Source organism: Microcaecilia unicolor, chromosome 1 (genome assembly GCF_901765095.1).
Source record: "Microcaecilia unicolor chromosome 1, aMicUni1.1, whole genome shotgun sequence".
Taxonomy (NCBI): Eukaryota; Metazoa; Chordata; class Amphibia; order Gymnophiona; family Siphonopidae; genus Microcaecilia; species Microcaecilia unicolor.
Window position 1 is genome coordinate 367,842,401 of NC_044031.1, and position 27,120 is coordinate 367,869,520.

Consider the following 27,120-nt stretch of genomic DNA (forward strand, 5'->3'; position numbering starts at 1 on the left):
AACTCCTCAATGCCTCCCTCAGGGACATGGTTTCTCTAAGTCGAAGCAGGCTCGGTCTCAGCCCTCCCATGAAGAGTTTTTGACTAACACCGATGAGGAACGTTCATGGGAGTCGGAGGAGGACCAACAGTACTTCTCAGAGGATGAGTTCTATGGCACACTCTCCAACCCCTCCCCTCTACAGGAAAGGAGAAAATCTCCCCCTGAGAGCCTTTCCTTCCCCTATTTTGTGAAGGAAATTTATTTTTATTTATTTATTTATTGTGGCTGCCATTCTATTTCCTTTAGAAGTGCAGGATGAGCCTAGGGCCGAGATGCTCAAAGTCCTGGACTACGAGTCTCCTCCTAGAGAGGCTGTGACTGTACCACCACACGAGATCCTGCAGGATGTGCAGAATTGGGAGTCCTCTCTGTCTATCCCAGTACTGCCCAAGAAAATTGATACCATGTACAGGATCCACAGCACACCTGGTTTTGATGTCCCAGTTGCTTCATCATTCCATGGTGGTAGAATTCACCCTGAAAAGGGCCGGGAGTTCTAGAGATTATACTTCAGCAAAACCGAGCACAGACACTAGAACCTTGGATTATTTTGGGAGGAAGATATTTCAGGCTTCTATGCTTGTGTCACGTATCCAATCATACTAGCTCTTCATGAGCGTCTACTTGAAGGACTCGGTGAGCAAGATGCTAGACTTAACTGAATCTCTCCCACCGAAGCAGGCCGAGTTGCTTCGCCAGTTGGCCAAGCAGCAGAACGCATATCTTAAGTTCTTGGCCAAGGGCGCCTACGACATCCAGGATCTCTGTCCAATCTCTGCCCAAAATTTAGTGATGCGCAGGCTCTCATGGATGTGTGTCTCTGACTCGGAATCAGCAGTTCAGCAGAGGTTGGCAGATGCCCCGTGCCGGGGGATAACCTTTTTGGAGAGGAGGTTGAGGAGGTCGCTGACCAAATCAAGGAACACACCAATACCATCTGTTCTCTCTCCCACCGTGCACCTTCTGCATCTGCCTTCTCATCTAGGAGGTATTTTGGCAAATCAAGAAGGGGTGCCTACTACTCTCATAGACATAGGTAAGCCACCTCCGTTGCCAGCCTACTCAGCCTCAGCACACTCGCTCCTGTCATCAGCGTGCGCCTAACACCCCTGCTACTCCTCAGTCAAAGCAGGGGATGAGTTTTTGACTGGCTCCAGGAGAACATAGCCACTGTCAAACTGTTGTCCTGGACAACTTTCCAGTCGGGGGGGGGGGGGGGGGGGGGGAAGTAGCCCCTTATAACCTCTGTCCAGTGGGTTCTCCAAATGGTCCTTCTTGGATACGCCCTCAACTGGCATCAGAAACCTCCAAACTGCCCACCGAGAACTCATTACTTCAGCTCTCAGCATGAGCAGATACTTGTAGAGGAACTCTCCGCCCCTCTGAAGGCCCATGCAGTCAAGCCCTTTCCACCAGGGGAAGGGATTCTATTCCAGATACTTCATTGTGCAAAAGAAAACAAACAGTGTGTGTGTGTGGGGGGGGGGGGGGGGGGGCATGCGTCACATCCTACACCTGAGGGAACTGAACAAATTCCTGGTCAAAGAAAAGTTCAGGATGGTTTCCTTGGGCACCCTTCTTCCCATAATTCAGGAAAATGATTGGCTATGCTCTCTGGACTTAAAGGATGCATATACACACACATCCGAATACTTCCAGTCCACCTGAAGTATCTTCAGGTGGAAGTATCTTCGATTTTGGATGGGAACATAGCACTTTCAGTACCGCATGCTGCCCTGTGGCTTCACGTCAGCTCCCAGGGTATTCACCAAATCTCTAGTATCGCTATGCAGACTGGGAGTCAAGTGTTCCCTTATCTCCATGATTGGTTGGTGAAGAGCACATCTGAGGACGGGTGCTTGGGAGTCCTTGCAGAGGGCTATTCAGGTGCTCAAGCTACTAGGGTTTGTTTTAAAACTACCCCAAGTCCCATCTACAACCTGCCCAACAACTGAAATTCACTGAAGCCCTGCTCAGTATGCAGAAGGTTCAAGCCTTCCTCTCGGGGCCTAGGGCAGACACTAGTTGCTCTAGCTTCTCGGTTTCGAGATTCTCAGCAGGTCATGGTTCGGCAGATGTTGAGGCTATCGGGGCCACATGGCATCCACAGTTTATGTGACACTCATGATACATCTTCACATGGGAACTGCCCAATGGACCCTGGCTTCTCAGTGATATCAAGCCATGGTAGGTCTGGAAGATGTCATCCAAGCATCCCCAGAGTTGCTCACTCCCTGTTGTGGTGGACCATTCACTCCAATTTGACTCTGGGACTTCCATTCCAAATTCCTCAGCCACAAAAAGTGCTGTCAACGGATGCATGTCTCCTGGGTCAGGGAGCTCATGTGGATGGGCTCCACACTCAAGGTGCTTGGTCCGCTCTCCAGATCAATCTCCTGGAACTTCGAGTGATTTGGAACACTTTAAAGGCTTTCAGAGATCAGCTGTCTCACCAAATTGTTTTCATTTAAACAGACAATCAGATTGCCATGTATTATACCAACAAGCAGGGGACACCGGATCACGCCCTGAGTCAGGAGGCTATCCAGATGTGGCGTTGGGCTGTACAGCATGGCCTGATCCTTTACGCCACTTATCTGGTGGGCAAAAACAACATCCTGGCTGGCTGACTGAACAGGGTTATGCAACCGCATAAAGTCTAAACATGGGTGTTGCCTGGGAGATCTTCCAAGCGTGGGGCACCCCCTCGGTGGATCTCCTTCCCACTCATCTCAATCACAAAGTCCCTCAGTTCTGTTCCAGGCTCCAGGCCCATGACAGACTAGTGTCAGATGCTTTCCTCCTACATTGGGGGACAGGTCTTCTGTATGCATGTCCTCCCATTCCTCTCGTGGGGAAGACTTTGCTGATTGCGCCTTATTGGCCTCAGCAGATCTGGTCCACTCTTCTTCTGGAGTTATCCTCTGAAGAATCGTGGAGTGTTTTCCGACCCTCATCACACAGAACGAGGGATCTCTTCTGCATCCTGACCTTCAGTCTCTGGCCCTCGCAGCCTGGACATTGAGAGTATAGAATTTGCTCCTTGGGTCTTCCAGAAGGTGTCTCCCAGGTCTTGCTGGCTTCCAGAAAAGATTCCACTAAGAGGTGTTACTCTTAAGTGGAGGAGGTTTGCATCTGGTGTGAGGGCAAGGCCCTAGATCCTCTTTCTTGCCCTACACAGAACCTGTTTGAATACGTTCTACACCTATCTGAGTCTGGTCTCAAAACCAATTCTGTAAGGGATCACCTCAGTGCAATTAGTGCTTATCATCAATATGTAGAGGGTACGTACATCTCTGGACAGCCTCAGTTGTTCACTTCATGAGAGGTTTACTTTTGTCAAAGCCCCCTGTCAAGCCTCCACCACTGTAAAGGGACCTCAATGTCATTCTCACCCAGCTGATGAAAGCTCCATTTGGGCCATTGGATTCCTGCCATCTGAAGTACTTGACCTGAAAGGTAATTTTCTTGGTGGCTGTTACTTCAGCTCGTAGGGTCAGTGAGCTTCAGGCCTTAGTAGTGGATGTACCTTATACTGAGTTTCATCACAACAGAGTAGCCCCTCTGCATGCACCTTAAGTTCCTGCCTAAGGTGAGGCCAGAGTTCCATCTAAACCAGTTGATTGTCTTGCCAACATTCTTTCCCTGACCACATGCCCATCCTGATGAGACAGCCTTGCACACTTGGACTGCAAGCGAGCACTGGACTATTACATGGAGCGGACAAGTCCCACAGACAGTCCGCCCAACTTTGTTTCTTTTGATCCCAACAGGATGGGAGTTGCAAATGGGGAACGCACACTCTAATTGGCTGGCCCTGGAGGGTCATGTAAAGGCTCACAATGTCAGAGCCACGGCTATGTCAATAACCCACTTGTGGTCAGCTTCCATTGAAGAAATATGCAGGGCTGCAATGTGAAATTCCCTCCACACATTCACATCTCACTACTGCCTTGAGCAGGATACCCGACGCGATAGTCGGTTCGGCCAGTTTTTCAGAATCTGTTTGGAATCTAGAATCCAACTCCACCCCCCCCCCCCCCCCCCAGGCATATTCTGTTCCAGGCTGCACTTTCATTCTGTTTGTTTACAGTCTCAGGTTGATTTGTGTTATGTCCTCGCTGCTGCGAGGCCAAGTTGACCAATGCTTATTGTTTTTGGTGAGCCTAGTTGCTAGGAATTCCCCATCAGTGAGAATAGACCTGCTTGTCCTCAGAGAAAGCGAAGATACATACCCATAGCAGGTATTCTCCGAGGACAGCAGGCCTTATATTCTCACAACCCTCCCACCTCCCCTTGGAGTTGTCTCATATTTTCTAAAGCTGTAGTATTGTACTGCGGTAACTGCGCTCTCGTGGAGGGCGGGAAGGCACTCATGCATGCACACTGGAGCGTGCCTTGCACTCCACAAAGCTCTTAAAAGCTTGTTACAAGCACCAGACTGGGCAACACGGCATCGCATTACCCATCAGTGAGAATATAGGGCTTGCTTTCCTTGGAGAATACCTGCTACAGATAAGTATCTTCGCTTTATGGCTAATTATCAGGACTAAGTTCCTCGTTAAACAATTGAGGTGCGCATGTAAATTGGCTGTGTGCACAAATTTACACGCACTACTCAGTGCATCATGTATAGAATCTTGGGGTGTACGGTTAAATGCCACTGAATACCAGCAGATATGCAGACACAAACGATTTAACTAAGCAGGAGGCTCTCCTGCCTGGTTCAATGATTTTGAATATAGACCCCGTAACTTACATACAGAAACAGAATGGTAACACATAAGGACTGCAAGGTCCATCCAGCCTGCCCATTTCTAACGTACCAGGAAAAGGGAATGAGAGAAGGTTTCCCTGGGCAGGGAAATGGGAGTGAGAGAGCGTTCCACAGGAAGGACTCAGAACTTGAGTAAAGATGGTGGCGATTATGGCAACTTGATGTAAAAATTTACAAACTATTGAACAAGTGAGCACAAACAGCCCTAATTTAGACAGGTCACAGAAGAATTGATATCTGCAGGTCAGTGTATCTCAAGATTCCTCAGTATTTTAGAACAGAATCTGTCCACATACAGCCTGTTCTGAAATACAGGAGAAATGAGTATTTATGCACTGGATGTGTGCTGCATAAACATCCATTTTTGAATAACATATATAATACCGGCAGGTTCAAAGCCAGAAGTTAACCACATATCCAATTATGTGCTGGCTCATAACTGGTTATCTTTGCGACCTTAGAAACATAACTAGGTATTATCCCGACGTGTCACAATGACTGGCTTCCCTTACCAGTCTGGCATTTAGAGGAGACAAAAACAACTGGAGGATTAAGGGGGCAAGCCTATCCCCTCAGTGGACTGCTGCTTGATAGCACCTGTTTGCCAAATCCTAAACACATTTAATAACAGGTGCTATCGACTTTAAGACTTCCTACAATTATGGGACCTCAACTTGCCTAATATGCAAGCTACACATGTCATAGGACACACAATTGACCTCATTACACACAAACAATCCTTAGACTCCAACCTTATACTAACAGATATAGAATGGACTGCCATACCATGGTCAGATCACCATAAATTAAACGTAGCCCTGCGATGGCGGAAAAAAGACACGCACCCCAAGCAAGAATGCACAACCTACACCACTAGAGGACAGATCGATCCTGCTACTTTCTGGCAACAGATCTACAAAAATGAATGGTTAGCACAGAGAGACTCCAAACACTATCTCCAAAATTGGGACGACAGATGCAGGAGCATACTAGATGAAATTGCACCACTACAAACAAGAACCACACGAAGACACAGCTCAATACCGTGGTTCAACGAAGAACTGAAAAAACTAAAAACACAAGTCAGGAGACTCGAACGCGCATGGCAAAAAATGAAAAATGAACACACACTTAAAGCTTGGAAACAAATGCAAAGAAAATACAAATATACAATAAGACAAACCAAAAGAGCATACTATAAAACCAAAATAGTACCAGACTACAAAGATGCATATAAACTCTACCAACTCGTGAATAAATTAATAGACACCACACCGGTGACCAAAGCCAGCACAGACACCCCATCGACAGACCAACTTGCCAAATACGTCAATGAAAAAATTATAAAACTTCGATCCACATTACCACTCAACATCACTGATCATGAAAAATTTATGGATTGCCTGGACCCTACTCCCGGGGAATACCCAGCAGATCGAACCTGGAATGACTTCGATCTGCTAACCGAAGAAACCATCACTCAAGCACTCAACAAATTCTCCAAAACCCATTCCAAACTGGATATTTGCCCTAGAAGCCTAATAAGGTTCGTCCCCAAACGCTTCATAACAGAACTTACGTCACACCTGAACTACATGCTACAACACGGACTTTTCCCCAAAGACAAAGGATATATATTACTTACACCCATACCCAAAGACTTAAAGAAAAAATTAAATGACACAACCAACCATCGACCAGTAGCATCCATCCCCCTGATAGTAAAACTAATGGAAAGTATGGTAACCAAACAACTCACCAATTACCTAAACAAATTCACAACACTACATGAATCACAGTCAGGATTTCGATCCAACCATAGCACTGAAACAGTGTTAATCACTCTCATAGCCAAATTTAAACAACTAATTGCAACTGGAAACAATGTGCTACTCCTAAAATTCGTTATGTCCAGCATGTTCAATATGGTCAGCCACCAAATACTCTTGAATATCCTAGACTACTTTGGGATCAGAGGAAACGTACAAAGATGGTTTAAAGGCTTCTTAACAGCAAGAACTTATCAAGTGATTTCAAACTCAAAAACGTCAACACCATGGAAACCTGAATGCAGAGTACCACAGGGATCACCGCTCCCACCAACCCTTTTTAACTTAATGATGACACCATTAGTCAAATCACTATCCAACCAAGGATTCAACCCATACATCTATGCTGACGACGTCACGATATACATCCCGTTCAAACAAGACATAACCAAAATCACAAATGAAATCACACACAGCCTCCAAATAATGAACTCATGGGCGGAAGCATTCTAACTAAAGCTAAACGCAGAAAAAACACGTCTCATCCTGTCCTCACAATACAACACAAACAGACCCAATACCATAAACACCCCAGACTACACCCTTCCGGTGTCAGACAGCCTGAAAATTCTGGGAGTCACAATTGACCGAAATCTCACACTCGAAGACCATGCGAAAAATACAGCAAAGAAAATGTTCTATTCAATGTGGAAACTTAAAAGAATCAAACCTTTCTTCCCAAGGGATGTATTCCGCAGCCTAGTACAATCAATGGTGCTAAGCCATCTAGACTACTGTAATGCCATATATGCCGGATGCAAAGAACAAATCATTGAGAAGCTTCAAACCGCTCAAAACACAGCAGCCAGACTCATATTTGGGAAAGCGAAATACGAAAGCGCCAAACCACTAAGAGAAAAATTACACTGGCTCCCACTAAAAGAATGTATTGCATTCAAAGTTTGCACCCTGGTCCACAAACTCGTTCATGGGGAAGACCCGACCTATATGTCAGACCTTATAGACTTGCCTATTAGGAATGCAAAAAGATCATCACGCACATTCCTCAATCTCCATTATCCTAACTGTAAAGGGCTAAAATATAAATCCACATACACGACCAGTTTCTCATACATCTGCACGCAGCTATGGAACGCACTACCGAAGGCCATAAAAACAACACAAGACCTAACCATCTTCATACCATAAGCATCCACCTTAAATACCAAATAATAACATTATACACTATCTATTCAAAACCGAACTCTTATCACATGACTGATTAACGTCTTTGATATTAATGATCAAGCACCACCACTTTATACCTTACGTTGAATAGGGTCCTTCTATAGTCGATGACCTAATGTATGTTACAATCCAATTTTTACTCAGGAACCTTCATGCAATACCATAATTTATTCTTCTTTACCATCTATGTATGCACATCTCTCTATATAAAAGGCAACACCAACGTTCTATGAAGCCTCCAGCCGGAAGTGTGAAGGGGGCGAGATATCCGGTTTGCCCAAGCATGTGTGCCCCGCCCTCGCGTCACAATGTGATGACGACGAGGGCGGAGCAAACACACTCCACGAAACGCCATCTCCCCCTGCCTCGCTGGCCATTTTTCACACGCACACCGCATCGCGGAGCGCCAACGACAGCAGCGGACAGGTCCCTGGAGGGGGGGTTGGGGTACAGCTGGATCCCTGCCCATGGGTGGCTGCAGGGGGGGCCGGGGGATGGAGCGACAGCAGCGGACAGGTGCCTGCCTGCAGGGGGGTTGGGGGACAGCTGGATCCCTGGCCATGGGTGGCTGCAGGGGGGGGGGGCCGAGGGATGGAGCGCCAGCGACAGCAGCTGACAGGTGCCTGCCTGGAGGGGGGTTGGGGGACAGCTGCATCCCTGGCCATGGGTGCCTGCAGGGGGGGGGGGGGGCCGGGGAACAGGACGGTCGCTGGACACAAAAACCTTGCTAGCGCCCGTTTCATCTCTCAAAGAAACGGGCCTTTTTTGCTAGTGGTATATATATATATATATATACCATGATTTGTTCCATACATACATGTTATGTTCTATGTATGTTACCATGTATGTATGCACCTCAACGCAATACCATCTGTAATTCTGTTACCCGGAAATGGCAACCGCCATTACGGCAAATGTAAGCCACATTGAGCCTGCAAATTGGTGGGAAAATGTGGGATACAAATGCTACAAATCTACTATAATAAAACTCACCCTCAACATTCTGAAGACAACGTTCTGAAGTCACTCAGTCACTCACTGAAGGGTTCATGGATTCATGGTGGTGAAGCCACAACACTGACCATGTCTCTCTGCCCCGCCCTCGCATGACAGACCAATCAGAAAAAACACCCTCAACATTCTGAAACACAAAGGACCATCACAACACCGTTCCCAGGCAACACTAGGCAACGTAAGACGGACCACTCAGAGGAAACTACGTGACAATAAGGAAGGAGCATTCCCCAGCAGAATGGCTCATTATCTGTGCAGCACGGAGAGCACAGAAACACCGCTGGAACGAGAGAAGAATATTCCTGCTGTGGGTATGTGCAAAAATAGACTGAAGAGTGCCAGAGGGCCTATAGCACAGACTATATTTGGGATAGCTTGCCATGGAGTCAGAGGAGCCGGAAAACAACGTGCCCGTCACCATCTGGGACGTGGGCGAACAGGACAAGCTGCGGCCCAGCTGGATTACCCGCAACCCAGCCAGCAGCAAACAGCGACCAAGGAAAGGGGAGGAGTACTCCTTCCCTGCCTAGGAATCGCTGGAGACTTGCTGCCAAACTAACGAAACAACCACACACCGACGCACCACCTCCATCATTCGAAAGGCATCCACTTTTTCTTCAACAGAAATGCAAACTAATAATACAAAACAAACAAAGAATACATGGTTTCTCAGGCGGCTGCAGGTAACTCCCCACCCCCTTCCTCTTTTGCCGAAGCGGCCAAGGACGTGCCCAACCATCCCCAGCCTCAGGCAAGCTGTCTCCCACCTCGGGGATTCCCCGAGCACCCGGAAAAAGACGGCGCTGATTCCTGCAGCGCATAAATGTTCCAGCATTCCCCTGCAGCCGGCCTGAAATGGACCAAACATACCGGATCACCCCCCGACGGCCCGAGACCGTGCTCTTCTCCCTTCCGCCAACTTAAAACAACCATCCCCGTCCTCAGGCAAGCCGTCACCCACCTCCAGGATGCCCAGAACCCCAGCCCAATGGAAAAAGATGGCGCTGCTTCCAACAGCACATTTCTCTTCCAGCATTCCCCTACAGCAGCCCTGAAACGGCCAAAAAATACCGACAGACAAAGAACGTGCTCCTCTACCTTCCGCCCATCTAAAACAACACTGCTGCCTCAGCATAACACAAAAAAAAACAACACTCAACAAAGGCTGACCCCCCTACAACCACATTTACATTTCACCAACAGAAAGACCCCCCCTCCACAAACCTCGACAGACAAAACCACACACACACAATACAACAGAAACACACCCTCAAAGCCACACACCAATTCATCCTACTTTGCCAGCACAGCACATCCCCCAACCCCCAAGCAAAAAACAAAACAAAACAAAAAAAGACACACATCAACAACCTGCACACACACCGCACCCTCACACACACAAAATAACTCTGACACATACACACACAAAAAAACCACATGCTAGCGAAACGCTACAAATAATAAATAATAATAAGACACAAATGTTTAATCTTTCTGAAATCAGGAACGCCTACGAACTTGCCAAACCCTTGTCTCACCCAAAACACACCCAGAAATTCCCCCTTGCTATTTGCATGCACTTGGGTTTGATAGGTGCATATAAAAAAAAACTTAGTATGGTACCACAAAGAGAATTATGTGTATTAAGTTTATTTGAATACTGTTTCTTACTTTTCATGTTTTGATTGTAAGCTCTTTGAGCAGGGACTGCCTTTCTTCTGTGTTTGTGCAGCGTTGCGTACGCCTTGTAGCGCTATAGAAATGCTAAATAGTAGTAGTAGTAGTAGTTTTTGGTGTTTAAAAATAAAAATCAGGAGGAAAAAGACATCACTTAGACCTTAACCACACTTTTTGAAACTTACTGTTTCCTACTTACGGGGTTGGTCAAACAAGTCCTCATTGGTCTGAAAAACCTCCTGTTAACTGTTGTTGAACAACAAAAATCAGTCTACTTTATTAACAATAACTTCAGTTCAACAAACATGTGTATAAAAAAGTTACTTAGCTTGAGCAGCCTTGCTCTTAAGCAACTCCAAATGATCATTTAATGGTTTTCTTGTGAGACCATATCCGACGCTGTCAAATGCTCTGTGGGGGTCCCCTTCCTTGACGATCTCTTATGTTTGGATTCACATACTAAGTTTTTTTTAGAGGCATTCTACGATTCAGATGTATGGTATTGGAATCCATAAACTTTGTGGACAGGTTCATATCATAGTTTTGATGTTCTTGCGTGATAAATTTTAAGAGCCACTTTATGCACATATGAAATGTGAGTACAGCTTGTAAAATGAATGCAATAATTATATCGTTTATAGAGACAGATGAAAAATTTTCCCTTATGATTATTTCACTTTTTCCTTTAGCTTCCTGAAATCAAATTTTAATCTCCCAGGGATTTTCCAGCCCTGGAGTTAAGCATTTTGTCTTTGTCTTGTACTTTCATTTCGTTTATAACTCACTGTACCACCTTATTCTGATCAGCAAGTTGAAGTGGTTTACTATTTAAATGAATTTTTCTAGGTGATATAAAGTCTTAATCCTGTATTCAGTATTACCACTTATATTCTGGTCATTTGAGCATAGACTTTTCAAGAAATTTCTGTATTCTAGTCCTATTATTAGGTTTGTTTTTTTTGAAGTTTATCTTATTTATTGTATTTATGTTTATACTTGATCATTTTACTATTGTTATGCTGTTAAAATTGTAAGTTTTATGTTAAACTGTACCTGTTGTACACCGCCTTGAGTGAATATCTTCATAAAGGCGGTTAATAAATCCAAATAAATAAATAAATAAATATAGCTGTCATAGCTTTCCACTGAGTTTCTTCCATATTGGGGGGAATTCTGTACAGGACGCCCAAAGTTAGGCACCAGGATGATCTGTGCTACACGTAAATTCTATAAAGTCAGTTCCGCGTGGATCTGTGTTTATAAAATACTAGCTTAAGTCATTTTCGTGCCTAACTTTAGATGCGAGTATTTATGCCTGCCAAAGACTGGTGTAAATGATGGCACCTAAATCCTGCGAACGTCCATGACCCGCTCATTCCCTGACCTTGGCCATGCCCCCTTTGGAATTGCACATGAGATGAGTTAGGCACACAGGTTATAGAATAGGGGTGCAGAACAGATATGTGTATAACCAGTAATTTGTGCCAATTAGCATTTGTTAAAGCCAATTACTGATTGTTATCAGCAAATTACTTTACACACATTATCTGCAACCTAAAATTTGTGCCTAACTTTGGGTGACCTATACAAAATTTGAGGGATTATGCTTGGCACACAACATACAGTGAGATGGGCCATACATTTATAACTTGAGGCTTTAGCCTCACGTGGAGGGGCATAATGGAACAGAAACGCCTATCTCCATGGGCGTTAATCTCCGAGAACGGGTCCGTGAAGGGGCGGGGCGGATCGTATTTTTTAAAAGAAAAAGACGCCCATGTTTTATTCGTCAAGGTGTGAGCTGGGCGTTTTTGCTTTTCAGCGATAATGGAAAATGAAATCGCCCAGCTCAAAAAACGAATAAATCCAAGGCATTTGTTCGTGGGAGGGGCCAGGATTCATAGTGCACTGGTCCCCCTCACATGGCAGGACACCAACCGGGCACCCTAGGGGGCACTTTTACAAAAACCAAATAAAAGGTAAAAGAGCTCCCAGGTGCATAGCACCCTTCCCTTGGGTGTTGAGCCCCCCAAATCCCCCTCAAAACCCACTGCCCACAAGTCTACATCATTACTATAGCCCTAAGAGGTGAAGGGGGGCACCTACATGTGGGTACAGTGGGTTTGGGGGGGTTGGACGACTAATAGCATTAAGCAGCACAATTGTAACAGGTAGGGGGGGGGGGATGGGCCTGGGTCCACCTGCCTGACGTCCACTGCACCCCCTAACAACTGCTCCAGGGACCTGCATACTGCTGCTTGGGAGGAGGGTATGACATTTGAGGGTGAAAGTAAAAAGTTGTGAAACATCATTTGTTGTGGTGGGAGGGGGTTAGTGACCACTGGGGGAGTCAGGGGAGGTCATCCCCGACTCCCTCTGGGGGTCATCTGGTAATTTAGGGCACTTTTGGGGGCCTTATTCGTCAAAAAACAGGGTCCAGGAAAAGTGTCCTAAATTCTAGCTCAAAACTGTTCCATTATCGGCGAAGGGCGCCCATCTCTGTTCGCCCGATAACCACGCCCCAGTTCCGCCTTCGACACGCCTTCGATACGCCCCCGTCAACTTTGTCCGCATCCGCGACGGAGTGCAGTTGAAAGCGTCCAAAGTTCGGCTTTCGATTATACCGCTTTATTTGTTTTTGTGAGAAGAACGCCCATCTCCCGATTTAGGTCGGAACTTGGGCGTTATTCTCGTTCGATTATAAGCTGGATAGTCATCTCAAGACAGCTAAATAATCATAATTTCCTTTTCTGCGTTTGAGAGGCAAGATTACCTGCTGGTGATCTCCAATCAGAATGAGGTGCTCACACTGTGAGCTTAGTGTGGTTACAATGTGAGATTCCAGCACTTCCGCTGCCTCTTCAACAATGATAATCTTAGGCCCAATCTCCTGAAGTACTTTCCTATATTTAGCTGCACCTAAAGTAAACAAGAATTTCAGCTGTGAGAGGTTGTTTCTTAGAATATTGTAGAAGGTTGAAATTAATTTAGTGGAGCATTTCAGCATTGCCTTTTCCATAGAGAATATCAACAGCAAATTTGTTACCCCAATGCACATTTTCCTTAATTTAGGAACTCATTTTAGAAGCATATGCATGTGGAAATGGTAGCATATACATGTGCAAACAGCAATGTAAAATTATATCCATGATCTAGATCATACAGCAAATCAATACTTCAGCTGAGTTTTACAGTCCATAATTTGGATATTCCATTCCATGCTTATACATCGTTTAAATCAAACAAGGAGTCAAAGTGGTTTACAAAGATATACAAATTAATAGAAAGTTTTAATACCTATCAATCAAATAGGACTTCAAAGCCTTCCTAAACTTTAAATAATTTGGAATTCTACGAATAAAGACCGGAATAATATTCCAAATCTTACAAGCTTGATAAGCAAAAGAACTATCATGTATACTTTTATATCACACATTGTTAACAGAAGGAAAACCCAATCTTAGAAAAGAGGTAGAGCGACTGTTGTTCTAGTACTGGAAGAGTAAGTTAATAACTGACAGGTCACTTTAAATTCCACTCGTGCTTTCACCGGCAACAAATGAAGTTCTCTCAAAATAAGCGACACATGATCATGTTTCTTACAACCAAATATCAATCTGGCTGCAGTGTTCTGTAACAGTGTTTTTCTGTTATTTTGCAAAGTGTTTGGCCCTCTTTGAAAGCACGCCCTTGACACCCAAAATAAAAATGCTGAAGACCAGCCACTCGGGTTTTCAGATTATCCACAATGAATAGGCTTGAATAGATTTGCATATCATGGAAGAAGTGTGTGCAAATCTCATGTATATGCACTGTGGATATCCTGAAAGGTTGGAAGTACCCCGAGGACTGAGTTGAGAAGCACTGCTGTGGAATCACCACACAAACAAAAACCTGTTTTAAACAAACTGACTGCCAGTGGAAGGAGTGTGTGTGTTCCTGAGGAAATAATCACAATCTGAATATTTCTGTATGATGTGTAAGAGGGACAGCTCCATTGAGGGGAATTTGTGATATAGAGCTGGAGATGCAGGGTTTATATTGAGATTCTATCCAATTCTGTAGAACTTCATTCCCACACAGAAGAATTTGTTGAATAATGCTATCAATTATAATGGAGGTTTTAACTGGTAGTTGAAACTAGCTGGAGGAGAAGAGTATTTTTTATGTATAGAAGGCAACGGTGTCTTATACTGCCAATTTAAAAATGTATGTATGTATGTGTGTGTGTGTGTGGGGGGGGGGGGTGATGTGCAGAAATGCCACTTTGGCTTGCCACCTTCCAGAACTAGCTTGCCCCCTTGTTGCCACCCCAAATACACCGAATCTAAAGAAAGCTGCAGGAGGAGGGAGATGAAATTTTTAAAAACTGAGAAAGCCCCCCCCCCCCCCCCCAATAGTATATGGTCTCGCAGTAGCAGAAGGCTCAGCTTCCAATTTAAACGGACAATCAAAGAGCAGGAGCTCCCACTTCATGGGAAAGAGATACGAATTTCTGTGTTCGGCAGTAAATCTTTACAAAGCAGTTGCTTTGTTCCTCCACCTCGGTGGCCTTTGTCACTTCCTCTCCCCCAAGAACTGCTTCTTCAGCATCCTTAGACCCAAGCAATTCAAGGAGCAGAAGCTGGTTTAGAAATCAAACCCATTCCTTCCACGTGGTATGCAGAAGACTCCTGAGGCAAGCACCTAGATAACAGAGACACAACCGCTGTGTCAAGTCTTTTTGATGTACCTTCAACAAACACCAACTCTTCATCCTACTCCTTGGTCTGCTATGCTATAATCGTAGCCTGTGTGGTTGCTCTACCAAAATTAATAAGATATTAAGATATGGTATGATCGCTTCCTTTAGTTACCTGTGGTGGTCATGCCAACCACATGTGCTTCTTTCATGATCAGAAGATCTTCTTGATGTCTAAGTTCATTCAACCTGTCGACTACTTGCTGGTACTCATTCTCGAATTCGTACATCTGAAGGCGAATTTTGGCAATGTAGTTGAATCTCCACAGTCTAAAGTTAAAACAAGGATAACAATCATTGAAACTTTTCATACTGGATTTCATCTAATTACCTCTATAAGAAATAAACATGCCTCCTACATTTTAATTTCCGATCCATTTTTTACTTTGTCAACAGATGTGCCCATACACCAGCACAAAGAAGGCTGTAGGTTCAGCAAACCTTCAGCCTTGTGCCCTCCTCAATCATCACAGTTACACCTGCAATTAGCATGCACAAAGCTTTTAAATGTATCTGCACGTCTGAAAAATCAAAAAGTATACAAACCCCGCTCTCAAGAACGCTTCTGCTTGTCTTAGGTAAAAGTATGTGCATAATGCTATACATATTGTCTACGTGTGCTATGAGTTTATCTCGTTGGGCACACTGGATGGACTATGTCTTTATCTATTGTCATCTACTATGTTACTATGGTAATTCTAAAAGAAACTTTTTATGCGTGGAAATAGTTTTAAAAAAGGCGGTTAGCTTAGCAGAGTTTAAAAAGGGGTTGGACAGTTTCCTAAAGGACAAGTCCATAAACCGCTACTAAACGGACTTGGAAAAATCCAAAATCCCAGGAATAACATGTATAGAATGTTTGTACGTTTGGGAAGCTTGCCAGGTGCCCTTGGCCTGGATTGGCCGCTGTCGTGGACAAGATGCTGGGCTCGATGGACCCTTGGTCTTTTCCCAGTATGGCATTACTTATGTACTTATGTACCCACATTCCATTTCCTACCTCAGTGTGAGCTATTTTCCATTGACTGCAGCTGTTCTTTGCAGCACCCCCCACCCCCAGCTCACAAAGCTGACATGCAAGGTGACTGTCTAATCTGACTAACAGCTATGGCAGCCCTGTGCAGATTTTATGTCTTGAGCATATTTGCCCAAACTAACATTTGAGAAGGCTTTCATAAAACACAGTGATGCTTCACTATGCCATGGTATCAACCCACAACCTAAAGGCATCTGCACATGGGGAAGCCATTGTATAAGCTGAAGTGAAAAAGAAGTGAGATCAACAGACTAAAGTGAGGCAGTCACACCTCTAAGACAGAGTAAGAGACTTCTACACTGGCAACAGGAAGTCCGATGAGATGGTGGTAGGGGAGGGATTCAGACAGACCAAGGAAGTTAGATTGAGACCAGGAGACAAGGTTGCAGGTGGAAAATTTTTTTCCCACCCAAACCAGCCTAAATCCAGCCCAAAACCCGCCCAAACTCAAACCCCGCCCCTGACACCCCCACCCCCGCGTCATCAACCCCGCCCCCGCTGTCATCGGCCCCGCCTCCCTCGTCATCGGCCCCGCCCAGAACTTCACTAACCCCGCCCCCACGGCCGAAACAATCGCCTGAAAACCGCCCAAAAGAAAAAAAAAGAAGCCCAAAAAACCGCAACCCGCCGCGGGCAAAAATTTCCCGCAGCGGGTCGCGGAAAACCGCCCAATTGAGCGGTAAAACCGCCCACCTGGCAACACTGCCAGGAGATGGCATGATGTCAACAAGTTGAAGTTGGCTTTGCTCCACCTCCCCCGCGCACCATCATCTCCATACACCCAAAACAAAGCAAACAAACCTATCAGCTGCTGCATCCACACTGTTGTTCTTTATTGTTGGTAGCATTTTTATTTGATTTTACTTATATTTTCAAACATGCAGACTTGTGCAGCATATGGATGAACACAAAGGAAGTATTGGTCTCAATGGTTAGAGTACTAATTAGTTCTAAATCATAATCAGTGTGTCAGTTAAAGGGGCTGGTTATAGAGACTCCCTAGCAGGCATTGTATTCGTGCACAGATGTTTTCACCTAGTAAAGGGCCACCAAAATAGACATTGTGTTATGAAAATCAGGTGCTCAACATTCAGAGTTTCTATTTACAAGTAGAAAGTTTTTTTTAAATCTTAATTTGGTCGAAACCTGGGAGCATTTAATATCTTTTTTTCCCTATGTAAACAGCAAAAGTAAAAGATGGAATGTGGGCACTTCCTCCTTTTTGTTTTGTGGAATGCAGTGGTATATTATAAAAATGCACTTAATTTTTTTTATTACTACTATTTCAAAGACAGGTATTGAATAATGAGGGAAGAGTTTCCTTCATGCAGAAGTTCTGTCCAGAATTGGTCTAAATTCGTCAATATTGTCCAATTCTGTTGTTCAAGTCTGTGTGGTTGTAAAAGGCTTAAAAAAAAATCTTTGTCTCCTGGCTATGTATTTGTATATAAATGAGTGTGATTTTATTATGAAGGCAAACAACACACCACCAAAATTCAGTAGTCAGCAGCACACTATTTGCCATCAAGTTCATACAAAGTTAATTATATTTAGTGGAAACTAAATCTGTTGGCTGCTTGCTATGTGAATATTCCATCACTGTTTCATTATTGCTACCAAGTATTACATATGGGCATTTGCTTTAAACTTTTTTTTAATTCGTTTATCCAAACCTTACATGCACATGGTATTGCTTGTTAAATCCAAAGGCGAAACTTAAGGGTAATTAAACAATTTGGTTTAAACTGTACTGTAGAAGTTGTTGTTTACTTTTGCAATGTGTGCACTGATGCCTGTTCTGCTGTGAGCATGTGATAATGCTTGAATGACTATCAGCCTTATTTTCGAAAGAGAAAGACACCCATATTTTGACCCAAATCAGGAGATGGGCGTCTTTCTCCCGTGGGCGACCAAATCGGTATAATCGAAAGCCGATTCTGGTCATCTTCAACTGCACTCCGTCACAGGAACGACCAAAGTTGACGGGGGCGTGTCAGAGGCGTGGTGAAGGTGGGACTGGGGCGTGGTTATCAGCCAAGGAGAGATAGCTGCCTTCTGCCGATAATCGAAAAAAAGGCGGTTTTACCATGATTTTGGGTCACTTTTTTGGACCCTTTTTTTTTCACGAACAAGTCCCAAAAAAGTGCCCCAACTGCCCAGATGACCACCGGAGGGAATCGGGGATGACCTCCCGGACTCCCCCAGTGGTCACTAACCCCCTCCCACCAAAAAAAAAGAACTTTAAAAACCTTTTTTTTCCAGCCTGTATGCCAGCCTCAAATGTCATACCCAGCTCCATCACAGCAGTATGCAGGTCCCTGGAGCAGTTGTTAGTGGGTGCAGTGGACTTCACCCAGGTGGGCCCAGGCCCATCCCCCCCTACCTGTTCCACTTGTGCTGGTAAATGGGAGCCCTCCAAACCGCCCCCAAAACCCACTGTACCCACATGTAGGTGCCCCCCTTCACCCCTTAGGGCTATGGTAATGGTGTAGAGTTGTGGGCAGTGGATTTTGGGGGGGGGGGGATTTAAGGGGCTCAGCACCCAAAGGCAGGGAGCTATGGACTTGGGAGGTATTTTACTTTTTTTTTTTTTTTTTTTACTTTTTACAAGTGCCCCCTAGGGTGCCCGGTTGGTGTCCTGGCATATGAGGGGGACCAGTGCACTACGAATCCTAGTCCCTCCCACGACCCAATGCCTTGGATTTGTTCGTTTTTGAGCAGGGCGCCTTTGGTTTCCATTATCGCTGAAAAACGATACAGCCCAGCTCAAATCCGCACAAATCCGATGCATTTGGCCGGCACAAACCATATTATCGAAAAAAAAGATGGACACCCATTTTTTTTCGAAAATATGGTCTGTCCCGCCTCTTCATGTACCAGTTTTCGGACATAGACGCCCATGGAGATGGGCGTTCGCGTTTGATTATGCCCCTCCATCTATACTTATGGCTATGATTTCTGAAAATGCAGTATCATTAAAGGACAGACTTTTGAATGCCTAGCTGGGTATATATCGTAATCTCATCTTTGTTAAATGTTTCAAACATATCCATCAACTTGCTCCCATGATGTTAACTGAATTCTATTACTCTATCTCACTGTATTTTCAAATGTAAGCCACATTGAACCCGAGTTTGCTTGGGATAATGTGGGATATAAATGTCAATTTTAAAAATATCCTTTATCCTCCACCTTTTAAGGCACTGCCTATCCAACTGGATGGTGATGGCACAAGGAAAGCAAGTTTGGCCCAGTGAAGACTAACTCAAAATAACCTGTTCCTTAGCTGAGCTCTAATATCATATTGAAAATGCGACCGTACCACCAATAAGTTACAAAATTAACTGGTTTTCTTGAAAGGATTATATAACCTTGGTTGCATTACTAGCAACAAAAGCACACACTATATGCAATATCACAATTCCTCATGTACAGCCAAAAAATATATTTTTAGGGTGGAAAATGTTCTCATTGAGCTCCTTTTTTTATAACTTATAAATTTTATTAAAATAACATCTCAAGTACAACAGCGAGCCTCTATTATTATCTTTTTAGTGGATTCTAAACACAATAAAACTTATTTTCTAACATTTTATTTCAACCCCTTTTACCCTCCCTTCCCTCCCCTCCCCCCCCACCCCACCCTCCACCCCTTCTAACCCCTCATTCTTCTCTCTCCAACAACCCAAATACCCCTTACTCTGTTTCCCCCTCCCTTTGTCCTCAATTTCTGCTAGATGTGTCTATTCTGGCGCCTCCGGGTTATACCTCCCCCTACGTTTATCTGTCAATTTTTCCAATTCTATGATGGATCTAAATTTCTCCGACCAGTTGTATATTGTGGGTCCTGTAGTTTTCTTCCAATTCATCGCTATAGTGGTTTTTGCTGCTGCTAGTCCCATTCTCTTAAATCTCTGTTGCCATCTCTCTCCTCTCTGGTTCCCCCACCCCCGGAGACACCATTTAGGATCACATAGAAATGTACCTTCTAGAACCTCCGACAGCCTGTCCGTTATGTCTTTCCAATAAGGTTGAATCATACTGCACTCCCACCAGATATGAAAAAATGTTCCTATCTCCCTTCCACATCTCCAACATCCATCAGAAGCCCCGGGGAACATTTTTTTTTATTCTATCAGGTGTATAGTACCATCTGCTCAACACTTTATATGCATTTTCTTTAATTAGTACACACATTTAGGCCTTCTTCTAGGCATATCCTCCTCCATTCTGCCTCAGTTACTCCCTGATTCAGGTCCTTTTCCCATGCTTCAATATAGGGCAGTTTTGTAAATTTCTGACCCCTTAAATGGCCATATATCCTTGAGATTCCTTTCCCTCCCTGGTCTATTTCCCCCCAAACCTTTTCAAATGCCTCATGTTCCTTAGGTTCCTCTCTGACCCATTTCTCTGCTGTAATGAAATGTTTGACCTGCATGTAGGCATAGAATAGACTCTGGCATCCCATACATTTCTTGTAATTCCCCAAACATCCTAATTCTTCTCTCATCCAGGAATTCATGAAACCGTATTAATCCTTTTTGAAACCATGTTTGAAATACTTTACTCTCCCTTTCCCCCGGGAACCCTGGTTCCCGTGTGAGCCAGGCGTATGTAGATCTTTCCCCTGTCCCCCTCACCTTCCGTTTCAACATTCCCCACACAGTAAGGAGATGCGACACAAAAGGGTTCAACATTAAGCTCTTGTATGTCTGTTCTGGTACTGAGGCCCACAGCAGTCCATCCAGCCGCCCTTCCCTAACAAAAATTTGCTCCAGCCTAGTTATTGGAGATAAGTCTACTTTGCTCCACTCCGATGTACATAGTAACATAGTAGATGACGGCAGAAAAAGACCTACATGGTCCATCCAGTCTGCCCAACAAGATAAACTCACACGTGCTACTTTTTGTGTATACCTTACCTTGATTTGTACCTGTCCTTTTCAGGGCACAGACCATGTAAGTCTGCCCAGCACTATCCCCGCCACCCAACCACCAGCCCCGCTTCCCACCACCGGTTCTGGCACAGACCGTATAAGTCTGCCCAGCACTATCCCCGCCTCCCAACCACCAGTCCCGCCTCCCACCACCGGCTCTGGCACGGACCGTATAAGTCTGCCCAGCACTATCCCCGCCTCCCGCCACCGGCTCTGCCACCCGATCTCGGCTAAGCTCCTTAGGATCCATTCCTTCTGAACAGGATTCCTTTATGTTTATCCCACGTGTGCTTGAATTCTGTTACTGTTTTCATTTCCACCACCTCCCACGGGAGGGCATTCCATGCATCCACCACTCTCTCCGTGAAAAAATACTTCCTGACATTTTTCTTGAGTCTGCCCCCCTGCTTTAGTTGTGCCGCCCAATAATACCATTGCATATTTGGCATTCCTCTCCCTCCCTCTTCAATCTTCCCCCACATAATTTTTTTGGACAATCTAGCTGGCCTACTCGCCCACACAAAGGTTCCTATATCTGACTGTAACTTTAATATTTCCCTTCTGGGTACTAGTATCAAAGGACCGCTTCAGTGCGGATTCTAGCCGCCGGTCCTGCATGTCTTTCAAAGCGACCCCTCCCTCTACTGGGAGAGTGGTCTTTTTTTGTCACAGCCATGACCAAGGCGTCCACTTTAGGCATCCCAAAAAGGGCCAAGTGCTCCTCACTCAGAGGGTAAAGCTAACCCATAGCCCTGGCCACTTTCAAAGGCCCATCGGGGTCAGACCATTGAGCTGAAATAAGCTCCTGGATGGAGTCATGCACATGAAAGGCCCACGTAGGCTTCTTAGTACTCGCCATCCTAAGATTAACAGAGAAGGCGTCGCCTTCGGCAGGATCATCAATCAAGAGGGCCTGCAAGGCGTCAGCAATGAGAGCTGGCAGCTCATCGCGGTGGAAAATCCGAACCGCATTGGGATCATCCAAATCCAGTGGCAAACAGGCACCCTCCTCTGGATCATCCGTCCCTGAGGGCCTGCCAGATCTCTCAGACTCCCCACAGCCTTACCAAGGGGGGGTGGGGGGGATGCGCCACTTCCAGACGGGGAATTTTTTTTTTACGCTGTGAGGAAAGTTGGAGCCAGGCAGCAACAGAGGGACTCCGGGAGGAGGGGGGAATGGGTAAGGCAGGGAAAGGGCGAACCTATATGCCTTTAAAGTGGGCACCACCAGCCACAACACCCCTGCTCAACTGGCAAAGCACAGGAGCCACCTCAGGCAGAAATCCAGGAGCTGATCAAGCTACGTCCACACCTGCTGGGAGATAGAGAAATACTGAAGGCAGATGGGGCTAGCCGTCCAAGGGTCACTGTGGTTTTTCAGTGTTCTCTATCTCCACCTGCTGGTAGGCGGATACAACCCATCAGTTAATGGATTCATCTGCTGCTGATGACAAGGAAACCAACATGTGTAAGTGCAAGCAAACATTTGGAAGCGCTGATCACGCAACATATACATGAATTTGCCAGCAAATATGTGGTTTATATGCCACATTTCACAAAACTATATGTACAAGAGGAGACAATTAAGGAGCCAAGTGAAATTAAAAAAAAGTTATTTAGAGATGAAAGTAGACACCACAGAGGTAAGCACAACTACTCCTTCAATTACAGATCCAAATAAGCAAGTAGCTGACACTTATGCCTTCCTTGGAACAAGTGTAAAACACCAACGGGAAAATGTTATAAAACATACATTTATTCTCATTGTAAAACAGGAAATACACATATAGTTTATTGTACTGCACTCACCATGCTCAGAATGTCACCTTAAAATCTATGGTGTCCTTTTACTAAGTAGCAGTAAGAACTAATCAACCACCCAACCCTACACGACCACCTAAACCTCATCCTGTTTTACAGACCACCAGGCAACTGGCAAGATTCCCAAACACATTTTATGGATTTCATATCGAACACTTGTGTCTCCATCCAAAACCTTCTCTTAGCAGGCGACATTAAACTTCACCTTGAGAATACCGAACTAAACAACGTAAACGAATGCAAGGACCTCCTCCAACTATGGGAGTTCCACTGGCTGAACACGCAACCCACCCACAATAAAGGACACACACTAGACATCATTACTCACAAATTCTCTTCAGAACCAAACCTCACACTAGTAGACACAAAATGGACTGCTACACCATGGTCCGACCACTACAAAGCAAACATCTCCCTCTACTGGCAATCAAAAAACACAATACAAAAACAACAAACCTATACTACGAGAGGCAAAATAGACCCGCTAACCTTCTGGCAACAATTCTATAATGATGAATGGACAACACCCACAGACTCACCACAATTTCTTCGGGAATGGGACAACAGATGCAGAACCGTACTAGACAACATAGCACCGCTTCAAACCAGAACTTCACGTAGAAATAACTCAATACCATGGCTAAATGAAGAACTAAAAGAGCTAAAAACACAAGTCAGAAGACTAGAACGAGCATAGAATAAGAAAAAAGACGAATCCTCACTTAAAGACTGGAAGCAACTACAAAGAAAACACAAATACACCATTAGACAAACTAAAAGAACATATTATAAAACCAAAATTGGACCATACTACAAGGATACACATAAACTCTTCCTACTTATAAACTAATAAACACTACGCCAGTTACCTCCAACAACGCAGACTCCCCGTCTGCTACCAACCTTGCGAACTACTTTAAAGAAAAAATCACAAAGCTACGACTTACGATACCTACTAACAAAAATGATTATGCAACCCTTCTTGAATGTCTAGACCCTACACCCAGGGAATACCCAGCAGATCGAACATGGACCAACTTTGACACACTCTCAGTCGACATCATCTCGCAATTGCTCGGAAGATATGCCAAGTCGCAATGCAAATTAGACACCTGCCCTACTAGCCTTATTAGATCCGCCCCTCAACAACTCAGCACAGACATCATGGAACACCTAAACTATATGCTGCAAAATGGCCTCTTCCCCACGAATAAAGGAAACATTCTACTCACTCCACTACCTAAAGATGCTAAGAAAAGCACAATGGACTTAACCAATTATCGCCCAGTAGCATCCATCCCACTCATAACTAAACTCATGGAGGGCATAGTGACTAAACAATTCACTGACTACCTAAACAAACACTCAATTCTGCACGAATCTCAATCAGGATTTCGGGCAAATCACAGCACTGAAACTGTGCTTGTTTCTCTAATGAACTCATTTAAACAAGAACTCACAACCGGCAGTAACATACTCCTCCTACAATTCGACATGTCCAGTGCTTTCGACATGGTCAATCACGGAATTTTACTACACATACTAGAATACTTCGGAGTGGGAGGCAAAGTCCTCAATTGGTTCAGAGGATTCCTGACCACAAGATCTTACCAAGTAACACTGAACGAGGATATATCAGCCCCATGGACACCTGAATGTGGAGTTCCCCAAGGATCCCCCCTCTCACCAACCCTCTTCAACCTAATGATGATACCCCTAGCCAAACTACTAACCAACCAAAACCTCAACCCTTACATACATGCAGACGATGTCACAATCTACATCCCATTCAAACATGACCTAAAGGAAATCACCAACAAGATCAACCTAAGCCTCCAAATCATGCACTCCTGGGTAGATGCATTTCAACTAAAACTTAATGCAGAAAAAACACAATGTCTGGTACTTACCTCACAACATAACACAAGCAACTTCTCCACCATAACCACACCAAATTTTTCACTTCCCATCTCAAATAATCTGAAAATTCTAGGAGTAACCATTGATCGAAACCTCACACTTGAAACCCACGTGAAGAATACAACGAAAAAGATGTTCCACTCAATGTGGAAACTCAAAAGAGTAAAACTTTACTTCCCGAGATCAATCTTCTACAACCTGATACAGTCAATGGTGCTAAGTCACCTGGACTACTGCAACGCACTATACGCCGGCTGCAAAGAACAGACTATCAAGAAACTCCAGACAGCCCAAAATACCGCTGCCAGACTCATATTTGGTAAAACAAAATATGAAAGTGCAAAACCCTTAAGTGAGAAACTCCACTGGCTCCCACTGAAGGAACGTATCACTTTCAAGATTTGTACAATTGTACACAAAATCATCCACAGAGACGCCCCGACTTACATGCTGGACCTCAGACTTACCCCCCAGAAATGCCAAAAGATCATCTTGCAAATTTCTTAACCTACACTTCCCCAGTTGTAAAGGGCTAAAATACAAGCTAACACGTGACCACCTTCTCTTACATGAGTATGCAAATGTGGAATGCACTACCAACGGACCTGAAAACAATCAACGAAACATCGAACTTCTGTAAATCTCTGAAAACGTATCTCTTCAGCAAAGCCTACAAAGAAACCCCTAGCTTGACTATACCACCTCGCCAAACTACCTATCCCTGAAAATCATCTTCCTATAATTATCTGCTTAGATCTCTCTTCATATCTATAATATTTTTGCATTACCAATTGTATTTGACACCCTGGAATAGTGATACCATTACAGGTCTCTGTAAGCCACACTGAGCCTGTAAATAGGTGGGATAATGTGGGATACAAATGCAATAAAAATAAAAATAAAAATAAAATAAATAATGCATGCTTCCCGTGCACCAATAAGCAGTTTCTCTGGGCATCCTCAGGCATCCGGCAGTAGTTTAGGCATCTGCACACACTTTCCCGGCGCTAAAAAATAAATACTTTGTTCCTCTTAGCCGATTACACTCGAGTGAGCAAGGATCAAACATTAAAAGCTGCACAGAACAAGTGGGCTTTAAGCATAGCTTTATACTCAAGAAGGAAGTCCACTGTTCGCAGACCTTGCAGCAAGGCGTTCCACAGAGTGGGGCCGATAACATTAAACACTGAAGTGCAATAGGTAAACAAAGTCAGATCGATAGGTGGGAATAACCAACCGTTGTTGATTGGAACACAGTGTCCTAGAGGGGACAAAGGGGAATCAGGTGGGAGGACAGAAAAGCTGGGGACCCAAAATTCAAAACCTTATAAACTAACAATAGGATTTTATAATCGATCCAGTATTTCACGGGAAGCCAATGTTCGAATTGCAAAAAAGGCGTTACATGGTCAAATTTATGTGGTTTATGCTGCAATTTAATGACAACATTCTGAATCAGTTGTAGTCGCTTGGTCTCTTCTTGGCCAACCCCCCCTCAAAACAGCATTACAGTAATCTATATGTGTTATAACAAACGTGTGAATAAGGACACATAGGGTGTTCTGATCAAAGAGATGTTGAACAGCATGGAGGCAGCATAAAGATAAAAAGACAAATTGAAGTCTAATATGATTCCCAACATTTCGATGGCGTCAATGGATGTCAAAGTGACTCTACCTACAGTAAGAGAAGATAAAGGTCAGGTGTGCGGTGTCCTACTAAACATTTGCAAGCGAGTTTTCTGAACATTTAACTGTAGTTTACTGTCCCTTATCCAAGTTTCAAGTAGTGCCTAGCTATTATTGGGGAAGATGCAAATGTGGCTATTTTACAGCTGCGCTAAAAGTGCCTCAGTGCGTGCTTTTACACTGAGGCTGATAAGTAAGGTGCTCTGGAAATCGTTGCCAGAGAATGTTGTAAAAGCAGTTAGCTTAGCGGGGTTTAAAAAAAGGTTTGGATAGTTTCCTAAAAGAAAAGTCCATAAGCCATTATTAAGATGAACTTGGGGAAAATCCACTGCTTATTTCTAGGATAAGCAACATAAAATGTATTGTACTGTTTTGGGATCTTGACAGGTACTTGTGACCTGGATTGGTCACTGTTGGAAAAAGGATACTGGGCTTGATGGACTTTCGGTC

The 27,120-nt window shown here is 44.4% G+C and overlaps 1 protein-coding gene across 1 annotated transcript in view; it reads right to left on the bottom strand.

Moving 5' to 3' along the window:
• The window catches only part of LOC115474434 (NFX1-type zinc finger-containing protein 1-like), a 303,411-nt gene that overhangs the window by 83,250 nt on the left and 193,041 nt on the right, over nucleotides 1–27,120 (bottom strand). The window contains 2 exon segments of the mRNA XM_030209896.1: nucleotides 13,301–13,446; nucleotides 15,384–15,538. Coding sequence (XP_030065756.1) covers nucleotides 13,301–13,446; nucleotides 15,384–15,538 — 301 coding nt within the window.